At 34.5% G+C, this 12,512-nt stretch overlaps 1 protein-coding gene across 1 annotated transcript; it reads left to right on the forward strand.

The window, feature by feature from the left end:
- LOC113492982 (cytochrome P450 6a2-like) lies at nt 1–1,664 on the forward strand. The gene has a single exon (XM_026870737.1). It carries the CDS (start codon nt 29–31, stop codon nt 1,517–1,519), a length of 1,491 nt encoding a protein of 496 aa, XP_026726538.1. The 5' UTR covers nt 1–28; the 3' UTR covers nt 1,520–1,664.
- The last annotated feature ends 10,848 nt before the right edge of the window (nt 1,665–12,512 follow it).

A 12,512-nucleotide genomic window follows, 5' to 3' on the forward strand; every position in this document is an offset into this window, starting at 1 on the left:
AATTTTTGAGTTGCACTCTGACATAAAAATGTTGATTCAACTTATTCTAGTAATTTTATCATTAGCGTTGATACTTTTGTATCAAGTAGGAAGATACAATGAAAGTTATTGGAAAAAGCGTGGAGTCAAGTTTCCCAGCCAAAACAGAGTTTTTGGTCCGTTTGCGGCGTTCTTCACGTCGAAACGTGCCATGTTTGAATGTTTTGGTGATCTGTACCAAAAGTATAGAAATGAACCTGTTGTTGGCATAGGAAACCTCTTCACTCCATCTTTGTTCGTGATAAATCCAAAGAACGTGCAACACGTCTTAAGCTTGGACTTCAGCTCTTTCAATCACAGAGGCTTCGAGAGCGAGAAGGACACATTTACGGACCACATCTTATTCATGACTGGCAACAGATGGAAGCTGATGCGACAGAAGATGACACCACTATTCACAACCAATAAGCTGAAGAGCATGTTCTATATTATGGACAAATGCGCACAAGATTTGGTGGGTTTCTTAGACGAGAACCCAAAGACATTGCAAGGAAATTTATCCGACACTCTAAACATTTTCTGCAATGCTGCCGTGTGTAGTGCTATATTCGGAATCGGACAAAAATCAACATTTGATTCACCTTTCCTGAAAATGTCTAGAGGACTCTCAGTGGGAAATTGGAAGATAGCTATACAGTTTGCAATTATTCAAACTAGTCCTAGATTAGCAAAACTATTGGGAATACAATTCGGCAAGGATTATGAAAAATTCTTTGTTGATGCCATTACTCAAGTCACCCAGAAAAGAGAAGAAGAAAACATTCCGCATCATGATTTCGCCGACCTAGCCGCAAAACTGAGAAAAAGTGGAACCATGAGAGATGATAAGACGGGTTGCGAATTGGAACCGACATACGGACTTCTAGCAGCTCAAGCCTCCTTCTACTTCATAGCGGGAGTTGAAACCAATGCAAACGCTATATTCAATACACTTGTTGTGCTATGCAAACATCCGGATATTTTGGACAGAGTTTACCGAGAAGTCGACGAACATTTTGAAAAATCTAACAATGAAATCACTTACGATGTGGTTACTGAAATGACATATTTGGATAAGGTGCTAAGTGAGTCCTTGAGGATGTACCCTCCTGTGGGATACTTGACTAGAATGTGCATCGAGGATTCAGTGTTACCTGTCGGTGATGTCAAGGTAGAGAAAGGAACGAAAATGTACACTCCGATATACCAAATCCATCACGACCCAGAATTGTATAAAGATCCTGAAGTATTTGACCCTGAAAGATTCGCCAAAGACAGGGCACCTAACGACGACATATATTTGCCTTTTGGCATGGGCAACAGGGTGTGCATCGGTGCAAGATACTCAAGACTGCAAATCATGGCTGGACTGGTTCACCTGTTACGCAATTACCAGATTAGTTTGATAGAAACTGGCAAAATGAATTTCAAGGCAGATATTATGAACGTTAGGCTGAATAATGTGGACATTAAACTCACCCGCAGAAACATCAAGACATAAAGTGATAAATAATATTGTAACTTCAAACAAAAGACAATGAACCTCGAACTGATGAATTAATGGATGTGTTTTATCTGTTATTTTATGTAATTATTAATGATATTATAATATATTGTTCGAAATGAAATGATCGATACAAATTATAGATGATATGCTTGTTTTTATTAACGAATTACCTATTGACATATTTTCGTCCTAATACCACGTTGTCGTGGCCACCATTAGGTAAAGTTTTTTTGTTGTGTAAACAAATCGTTTTTGTAGTATAGATGAATCAGTTTTCAATTGGAATGAGTTGTGTTCCGATTATCTAAGAATATGTATTACCATTATGAAACTGTATCTGCTTATTGAATAGAAAAATTATAAAGAGGGACCCCTAAAAAGCCAGGAAGGTATAATTTATGCAGTTTTTACATCAGTATGATGGGGATATTTTTGTTTTTCCGAAGGTCTACCTGAAACCAAAAAACACCTTTTATCTTAACACATCATATTGTTCTTTCATATTACGAAACGCGCCAAGGGTTAATTCTCTTACACTCAAAATATAATGCTCAAAATATCCTCCAAACATCACAAAAACCATCCCACTTTATTTCCTGTAACAATTTTGTCGTTGAACAAGACGCGACATGTCTGCGTCAGTGCTTGTTCTGATGAGGGTAGTAAAAGGGTTGCGCTCTACCTCCCTCTACCTACACAGGTTGGCGTGGGAAATATGTCAGTGTTTGTATATTTATAGTGCCTTATCTGTAGTGTGTATTACCTGAGATAGGTGAAGGTTATGCTGTGTGGTATATAAATGAGGTTATATCTTTTGGGTGATCGTGAATTGGTACTATTAAGTTGCATTTTCGTAAGGAGTTATATGAGATGAGTTTTTGAGAATCTGGTGATGCTTAATGGGCTTTATATTCCATTGATAGTGCGATTGTTTAAGCATTTAAAATAGTTCTAAAGCATAGTTGGTGAAAAAAAAGCTTTATACATAGCCTTACTATATGAAGAAAAACTATAATGCTTTAAAATATTGTAATCTTTACGTTACTTTGCATTTTAAGGTTTAACCCACTACTAAAACTGCTATGACGAGTACGATAAATTGACTCTTGCGCCAAAAGATTATTCAAGAAAAAATATTTTGAATATTTTCAACATATAGCGATTAAAGTATTTCCAATCGAAAAACTTGAGAAACGCTATCAACATGGGATAAAACAAACATGCGATAAATTTTCTATGACCTCTGAATTATTAACAAGTCAAGCGTGGAAAAGGTCAATAGCGAAGGTTGGGAAGCGGCCGAAACAACTTTCAAAGTTACTAGTTTTCAGTGAGGTTCCGTACGAAATTATTTACTTTACCTTAATATTTGCTTGTAGTACAAATTGTAAAACAAAATTGTGGTTCAGAAGATTAAAAACTAAAATAGACTGCTGCGTGCGCAATAACTAGCATTGAGTGTTGTAGCTGCATAGCACCACGAAGTATGCAGTCTTGCAGATACATATCAAAAGTAACAGTACCTACAGATGTTGACAAAGTAGAATAAATCGTAAAGGAAAAGATCACCATCTTATATACCATCAGTTGCTTAGCCTCGATTTAGTTTTTTTTTGTTTTACCGGCAACTGACAGCTCATGAGATACAGCCTGGTCAAAGAAGGATAAACAGACAAAAAGTCGACCAGTTGAACAAACAGCAAAGGACGAACAGAAATAGGGTTTTATTTTACCCTTTGGGCACAAAAGACGACCTCCGTGGTCGAGTGGCGTACGCACCGGTTTCAAGGTGTCGCTAGCTCTGAGGTCCCGGGTTCGATCCCCGGTCGGGTCAATGTAAAAATTCACATTTCTACATTGTCTCGGGTCTGGGTGTTTGTGGTACCTTCGTTGTATCTGAATTCCATAACACAAGTGCTTCAGCAACTTACTTTGGGTTCAGAACAATGTATGTGATGTTGTCCGCATTAAAAACAAAACCCCAAAAACATAGTAAAAATTCTTTGAATCAGCAAGAACACATTAATTCTCTTAATTGCTGCTAGCCGTTATAAATCTTGGTAGACTCAGGTTGTAACAGAAGGTATCCTATGACAAGGGACTGGGTCTCTGACAAATGCACGTGTAGGCACATATGTCAGAGATGACCTATCCTAAATACCATTTAGACATATTTTGTTGATGTGAATTATTTTCTTTCCATTTGTGAGGAAATCTGGATGCAGGTTTTCGTTGAGACAATGATATGATTATATTTTTTATTTGCTTTATTTGGATTATGCTTAGGCAACACTTCCATCCACGGAGTCACGGAACAGCGCGACTGCTAAACATCAAACATGAATTTATCAATCCTTAAATCACAAGTACAAAGACACACGAAGTTGAATCAATTATTTTAGCCAAACAAACTAAAAACATTCTCATTAAATTACGATACACGTGTAGCAAAGCACATGAACAATGTCAAATATCCTGTTCCAAGTTATTCCTTCATCTAGATATTATAAACACCCATTTCACGCTTTCATACATAACCTGCCAATCGTGTTATATTCCCTGTTTGTTTGTGCTTAAGGTTCAAAATGCAAAAGCAATATATACGTATCTGCACTATTGAATGTGATTGACTTTCTGTGTTCGCAGGACCGCTATTATGTTAGGGGAATCATTGTGACGTCACACCCGTCCTGTATTTGATATGAGGCCTATTCAAAGTCGAACGGAAATTATTTACTCTGTGTTCGGAGATTTTGTATTTTTTTCTTATTTTTATTTTATTTATTTGGCAGGTAAGTGTTATGTTTCATTTGTTACCTGTTGCCATCAGGTTTGTTCTCGTGGTTTTGTAGATATGAACAATACAGTTTAATGATAATGATCCACGCAAACTCCATAGTCCGAATTAGTTCTAATGTTATAATATCTCAGTTACTTTCTTTTAACGAAAACATACAAACGAATTCAAGTGAAAATTATTGAGCTTAACTTGATGAAATTTATAGGACTAAATGACAGCAATTTCAGGTTTAATAAAAGAGTCAACAAAATCAGTTTATCCAATCCAAAATTAAGATGTAACAAACTCTGAAGAAAATACCGAATAATTAAGAGAATCTTAATTTTTAAAGTAGGTTGATGGTGTTTTAAAAATCTAACTTGAAACCTACGCAACCACACTATTATCAAATCACAAAAATACTGACTTGGCTATTGTTAATCATTGTTGTATTAGATAGAATAGCCTTTATCTGTTAGAATATAATACTGTGACGTAGCAGAACGTGTTGTTCCAAATTATTTCGTTTCCGGCGTAGATCATCTAAAACCATAATGTTATGGTTTTAGATTTTGCAAAACCAGTGCGACAGCAGTGTCAGTCTTGATAAAGACTTCGGATTAAGTAAAAAATATAATTTTGATAGCAATCTTGCTGTCTCGTTGTTTAAGGAACTCTATTACTGAGGCTCTTCCGTCTGTGTCTTTGTCTGTCTGTCTGTTCTGCCCTAACCAGGCTGCATTTCATAATACTAACTAGTTGAAATTTTCCCAGATGATGAATTTTCCTGCGCTATAACCTCACATACTATACATAAAAATAACGTTAAAATGCTTATAAATTTGAGGGTATTTATTTACCCACGAATTTATTTGTCACCCAACCTATTTGTTTATCCCTCTACCCATTGTAGTGCATCCTCAGTGACGTGAGTTTGAGTGACACTTGAATGCACTTTTTAATATAAATAACGGCCATTCCTGGAAAAACTCATCAACACTAAATGTTTACATAAATTATATCGGTATTCCATACAAACCGATAATAAAATAATATTAAATTAATTTATTTACAAAATTTAATTCACGTTAATGAAATGCATTCACATTAATATTATAAAAGTGTTTGCAATTATTATGACGTTTTATATCATGTTATGGCAAGCCACTTCCATTTGGCGTCCGTTTGTTAAATTTCACCGTTATGTTGTATGGTTAATTTGGTTAATTTGAATTATTTAAAGCCAATTGGTGTTTATTGTTTGCACGTGATTTCATTATTTAAATGTTTTTCAGGGTTTCGTAAAACTGGATTTTAAATCTATAAAAAATGTATTAATAGCTGTGGAATTATAAGGACTCCAGCGAAATAGTACTAGTTCGCAACGCGTGGTTCAATACCTGACTAGGACAAATATTTGTGTGTTCCTCAAATGCGAAAATACTATAAAAGAAGCGTCAAGTGCGAGTCGCAATTTCGAGACCGAGATTTTCCTACAAATAGCTGAAGAAAACCAAATCGGGTGGGTGTCAAATAAATTTGTGTGAAGGTAATCACAAAATTGTTCGTCACCGTAATAGCCGTAGCTTAACCTCTGCCTAGCTATCATGGTTCACAATATACAGCCTAGTGACAGATTGAACGATAAGTAGACAACGGTGCCTAGATAGAGGTTCTGTTTTTACCCTTTGGGTACGAAACCCAAAAAAATTAACTTAATCCATTAACGTTCTTGAATTAAAAGAGTTAAAAAGAGTCTGTATCCATACTTGTTCTATTTAATGCCTCAGGTACAATTGGTGGAAGATCTATTTCTCACCAGTTTTACGATTTCCTGTAATAGAGTTTTCCTCATGCACAATATTGTCAGAAAGTAGATCATGACGTAATATCCGAAATCTCGAACTCCTTTCATGCAGATTATCCACGTCGTTTTATATAAGAACTAAGTTATAAATGTTCGTACTGTTGAAACATTTGGGAGGCTGCCAAAAATATTCGGAACTTACAAAAGAGAAAATTATTGAGTATTCAAATTGTCAATTTTGAATGGGATTTGAGGAATTTTGCGGATCAGTTTGATTTTCGTATTGAACTTTTATTAGTTGTTTCCCGCGTAATATATTATTATATTCTGTGGGTATATGGAATTCAATTTCAATGTTACATTTGCGTCATTTTAGATGACAGAAGACTTGTAAGTAGTTTGTTTGTTTTTCGGTCAAAAAAAACAATTGGAAACCACCTCCAAAATACATTCTTTCTTTACCTTTTTTTTCGGGTAGAGCAAAATGGAATGTCAGACTTTCCTAAAATACACTGCACTATGTCCTTTCCATTGCCAATTGTGTAGGTTGACCGTGGTCATGTTACCCTTTACAGAGTACTCCACAGAACTAACCTAAAATCAGATCGACAAAGCAAAAAAAGAAACACAGAGTAACTACACTCCAAACAACGAAAAACAGCAAGTCGTTTCCAAGCCTTCCTATTTCGTTTACCTCTCTAGGTACTTACCTTAAAGCCTGTATCGATGGTGCAAGTACAACATCCCTAGGGAACGTGATCGGAATGCGGCAGAACGTCTTTTGTTATTGTGAAGACATCTACAAGGGCGAACACTTGTCTTATTTATTGTTGACAACATGAAATTGACGTTTCCCTTTTTAAATATAAATAGAAGTTGTTTTGGTAGGTTGAAAATACTTAAAAAAGAAATGATGTTACGAAATGTGCTGTTGCATTTGCTTAAAAAGTAAAAAAAAAGCAAAATTTCAATGCCTGGGATTAGTTGTCATCAAAATGGTGACCAACATTTGACTTCAGATAAATTTCATTAACCTAGTCAAGGACTGAAAAAAAGGTGAAGATTTGATAGGATTAAAACAATTCTTTTTAATGTCCAAAATTTAAGTTGGAAGAATTTAATAAATCATTTTAAATGGCAGAAATTCAAGTTCAAACAAAACTAATTACATAAAAACAATCGTACGTTCTCTGTCTCACACTTCACTCAAATAGCGTCCTTATTTGTTCAAAATGTATATTTGCCAACTGTTTACAACACCTGCATATTCCTGTATGCAGGCGACACGTCATGGCCACGTTGATATGGGCTGCATCACTCCAGTGAGTACGTGAATGGAATGCTAAGGAAACACAGCTTTGGACAGAGTTCTGGAGTCACTTCGAAGTTTAACAGTATCAAAATAGGGGATGTAAGCCAAGTTTATCCACATACTAGCTGCTTATTATGTTCAAATGACGCATTTAGTTAGTTGAAAGTCTAAGAGAGAAGTTGTTTTTTCGATCCGTTATTGTCCCGTACACTTATTATTCTGGTTTAAGTATAAAAAAAGTAATAACACCCAGTCGTATATTTTTATACAAACACAATCATGTTGGACTAGCCCATCCGCTGATCTGATTTCTATCTTATATCTAACCTAACAAGTTGAGTATAGGTAATCACCATTGGTAAATTATTAGGTGCACGTATGGGTCAAAGCTAAATTAGTGTCATATTTTTATCTAAGTCATATGGATTGAGTGATATGGATTTTTTTTTCCTGATCTGTTATCATTTGGCCTTTCGTCCGGCCTCAGATTATCGTTGAAATTTGGGACACCCTGTATATATGGCTACGTTATGATCACATATCTATATAATATTTGTATCCCTAAAAGTATATTCTATAAATATATGAATTGTGATCTATAAGTATTTCCATCTCAAATCACTCATCCAAAAAAAACACACCAAGCAAAACAAAATCACGCAAAAATCAACCTTATTCCTCAACACTTGCACAAACCAGCTTCATACAGATGTATAAAGTAAAAATACAACCGAAAAAACATATTTCCACACCCTCTTATCCTGCCATACAGCATATACGAAACCAGCTGAGTAAACTTATCCGCAATAACGGGGCACAGGAAATGGAGCGTAATCAATTTGCTAAGCCTTAGCAAAGTAAACGTCGCGGGGTCAAATAAGGCAACTGTTTCTGGACCCTTCCCTATAGGATAGCATGAAATATCGTGTCAGTGTCCTTCAGGCTGTCCGTTTTGGACATTTCATATTTCGTTTCCATGGAATTGGAATGGAAGCGTGCGGTTTGTTTTTTGTTAAGTGTTTTTTTTTCTGGAGATTAGTGTGAGGGTTTTATTGTAATAAGTGTATCAAACTTAAAAGAAAGTCTTCAATAGGGTTTGTCGTTTGTCCAGAAAAATCTATCTGATTTAGAAATAATATTGCTCATGGATTTTAAGTCGTTTTTAATGCAGAAAGGCCTGGAATAAGCTTTCTGTTACCACTTATTAAAAAAAAACATCCTGCGTTCAAATAATGACGTATATTATGTTCTTGTCTCCTACTAGGATTGAAAAAAAATATAAATTATTTTTCTTCGGTATTTGTCTATTTTAACCGAACCCTCACTGTCGCGAGTCTGACTTGCAGTTGATCTTTTTTATATTTAGGAAATGTATGTTTTGGAATGTGTCGATTTGCTGGCTAATTTGATTATAAATAACTTGAATAACTTTTTTTATTTACCTTTTAAATACTTGAAACCGAAACATACATACATATGTACATTGAACTCGACTATCAGGCAGGTAACAGTTCAGCTCAGCTGCCAGTGTAAATTGAAAAAGAACATCTTTTTTAAATTTCTGTTTGTTTATCGGTTACCAGTTCGTGTGTGCTAATATTCAATATTGGAACACCCAATTTTGCGGAGAGGCAAATTTTTACGATAAATTTTGCCCTCAGGCTATCTATGAAACAATTTTGATGCATGCAGCCGATATTTCAGTGTATTTTCAAGTTTTGCAAAAAAATATGTAAAAATAACTCTTGTGTAGAGTAAATTCGGTCGGCAAATAAAGAAAATACGTCAAATTTTCCAAAATTTGAGCATATTTGTTATCCACAATAGTTGATAGGTGACTATGCGTTTGTGGCTAAAAATGAAATGGTCGTAAAAACCCAAGCGACACCAGGGTTAAATTACATAGAGATGGAAGTCTTATTTTCAAGTTTTTAGTCCACTGCTGGGATTTAAGTATCCATTTCTTTAAGAAAATTGTAGTAGAATAGTAAAAATTATAGTGTAGTAGTTGAATTTCTTGCGTTAATTTCATTTGAAAGAAACCTAAAAGCAAGGTAATACAGGAATACCAAGAACGCTGCAAATCGTCTAAAATCTCCATTGGAATTATAACTAAGTGTTTATCTTTAATATAAATTAAATTGCTATAACAAAGTTTATTCGTTAAGCTTTAGAGGTATAAAGATTTTAATTGCAATTAAATTTAAGTTATTTGCTTCTAAACAACCAGTGAGAAACTCAGCCAAGATATTTATATCGCATTCCGGGAGCCCTATTCTGTACCGAAGAAATATTATGATACTTGACAATAATAACTTCAATAAATAATTGGAACTTAAATAAAACAAATATAAGCTAAGCTGTATATTTTAAGTAGTTTTTGGTATTGCGGTTCTATATACGGAGTTTTATGTGCGAGGTGCAGGTGAGACTTAAATTAAAAAAAAAATGAATTAAAAAAAACCAATGAGATTTTTGAAGTTGTATGTTCTTACACAGTAATTCTATGGCGTCTACAGGAACATTGTGATAAACCTGGATTCCAGATACCAAAATTTCAAATCGTCAATGCGCAGTGAGCTTGCGTGGTGATCTATGCTCAAAATTATCTTTACTTGAGAAAGCCTGTACCCAGCAGTGACACAATCTATTGGCTGGTATAAAACTGTATAGGTATTTTGAGTCGTTCATAAAGTGCAGTAAAGTCATTTTGTAACTTGATGCCCACGGGCCCGCCAGCTACAAATTAATAATGATCCCACGGGAACATAAAATCGGGATAAAAACTATTTTATGCAAATATCCTGGATATAACCTATCTGTGAAAGAAGTTTCGTCTAAATCCGATCAGTGGTTTTTGCGTGAAAGAGTAACAAACATCCATACATACAAAATTTCGCGTCTATAATATTACTAGGATACGAGTGTAGATTCCGTTACAATTTCATCAGTTACAATCATTTTGATGCTTTGATATATGATTATCAAATATCAATAACTAACATTAATTTTGGTCCAAATCTATTCATTTTCATTGCAGCAGTTTAATTGAAATTGAGATTAAAAGTATTTCAATATTGTGACGAATATGATTACCAAATCGGATCAAATCTATCTTTCATTGAATACCACTCATTATTTTGCAATTCAAATAACTATTCATTACATACGTTTTATTGTAATTTCTATTTACGAAATGGAGCTTACTAACGACACTAACCATCATTGATATTGCTGTATTTTAAACTGAAATTAACTCGCCAGCGTTAGCAATTAGCTAAATTACATTGTTATTTGATACTAAACCTTTCGATAACTTTGGGCTATGTGAAACCTTTATTCATTGTTAATTGTATTAAATAATGTACTTTTATGGTATGCGTACTAAAATGGAATCAAAACCGGGTTTTCCCTTTTATTTAGTCCTTAAATTGAAGACTGATGAATGGGCAGTAGGATTGACGAATGACAGACAAGTTGAAGGGTAGATCGATATATATAGTAGGAACTGGAAACTAGTGGAAACACCCGATATAACAAGTATCTTTATTAACAATAAAATCATTGTTGAAGGGAGACAGTGCTCTACACTGCCTTTATTGCCGTCTCTTTTTCACAAAAGTAACATTCCTGATATAAAGAACTGATAGTATGGGCTGAACTTGACGACATATTGAGGGATTCGTGACCGAATTGTGAAAACCGAACCCTATTACCCCATGGGTACCAACCATAAATATGGGTTCATATTTATGAACAACTGTTTCTTCACCAGTCCGTCCGTCTGTCAACAGGCTATATCTCAACTTTGCTTGCAAAACTATTGTTATTTTTACAAATGATGTACTTTTCTTGCCGCTATTACAAGAAATAATAAATACAAGTACCTATTCAAGTTAAGTAACTGCCGGTACGGTTTTAAATTTGATGGGTGATCAATTTTCTTTTTAGTTTTTATTTTTATATGTTGGCAAAAAACAGAAATGTCAAAAGTCACTTTACCAATTTATGCTTAAGTGGTTGACCGGAATATTTACTAAAATAGCATACATTTTTAATTATACTTTCATTTTGAGACGATTATGTTTCAAGACAACCATTTAACACTTTCTAATACTAGTCCCTTCGTAACTAAATCATTATTTCCCATCCGAAAATGATCACCAGAATAAGGTCACAAATTTAATTAAGGCTGTGCAAAATTGGGGCACGGTGATCAATTCGATTCATATTTCATATTTTAAAGTAAAATTCAATTAGGATCAAAATTCACGGCTTCGAAACTGATGAACTCTTTAATGGGAAATATTCATTATTCCGTTACCATGGTTACGTTGTCTTCTAAATGTCTCGTTAGTGGGTAGATTATTCGAGCTTATTCTTTTGTTTGCTTATTTATAAATGGCGATAATTTTGAATGCAAACCAGACAGTATTGTGATTTATTTTGGCCTGATTTCTGTGACCATGCTCTTATTTTAAACAGTATTGTTTTTTAAATAAGGTTTTTTTTCAGTTAAAAATTTCGTGTTTCGCACATGAAAGTGTTTTCATTGTACATTGATTCATTTTGACGGCGTTTGCGCTCGCAACTAAAACACAATATTCAATGATTGTACTCTACATTTTTTTACTCAATTCCAATTACTCCAGAACAGGTCAAAAATGTTATCCGAAATATTTCTAACAAAAACATTCAAAAACCAACCTTAACTCTTTGCAAAAAGGGCCAATCAGAATGACAAGCATGTTTAGCTAAGTTCACAAGTATAATGCACCGTATAAACTTTGATAGAGGGAAAGTTATGACTTTAATATCTAAGCGGTGAGCGTTAAGGAGACGTCGTTATCCTTGCTTACAGCTGACTGTTGAATTAACAGACTATAAAAACCATGGAGCCACAAGTTAAATATCAGTGTCAAGTATACCGTTTATGTTTGAATGCATATAAACTTGTTTATAAGTGTCGAAGGGTTTAAAAAAATACTCTATTTCTGAGAAACCGCTGCCTGTCCATTTTTCAAAAGGCTTTTGTATTTGAATAGCTGATGAAGGTACGTATTTTTTTACCGCTATAACAACTGCTACT

The sequence above is a fragment of the Trichoplusia ni genome, chromosome 4 (assembly GCF_003590095.1).
Source record: "Trichoplusia ni isolate ovarian cell line Hi5 chromosome 4, tn1, whole genome shotgun sequence".
Classification (NCBI taxonomy): Eukaryota; Metazoa; Arthropoda; class Insecta; order Lepidoptera; family Noctuidae; genus Trichoplusia; species Trichoplusia ni.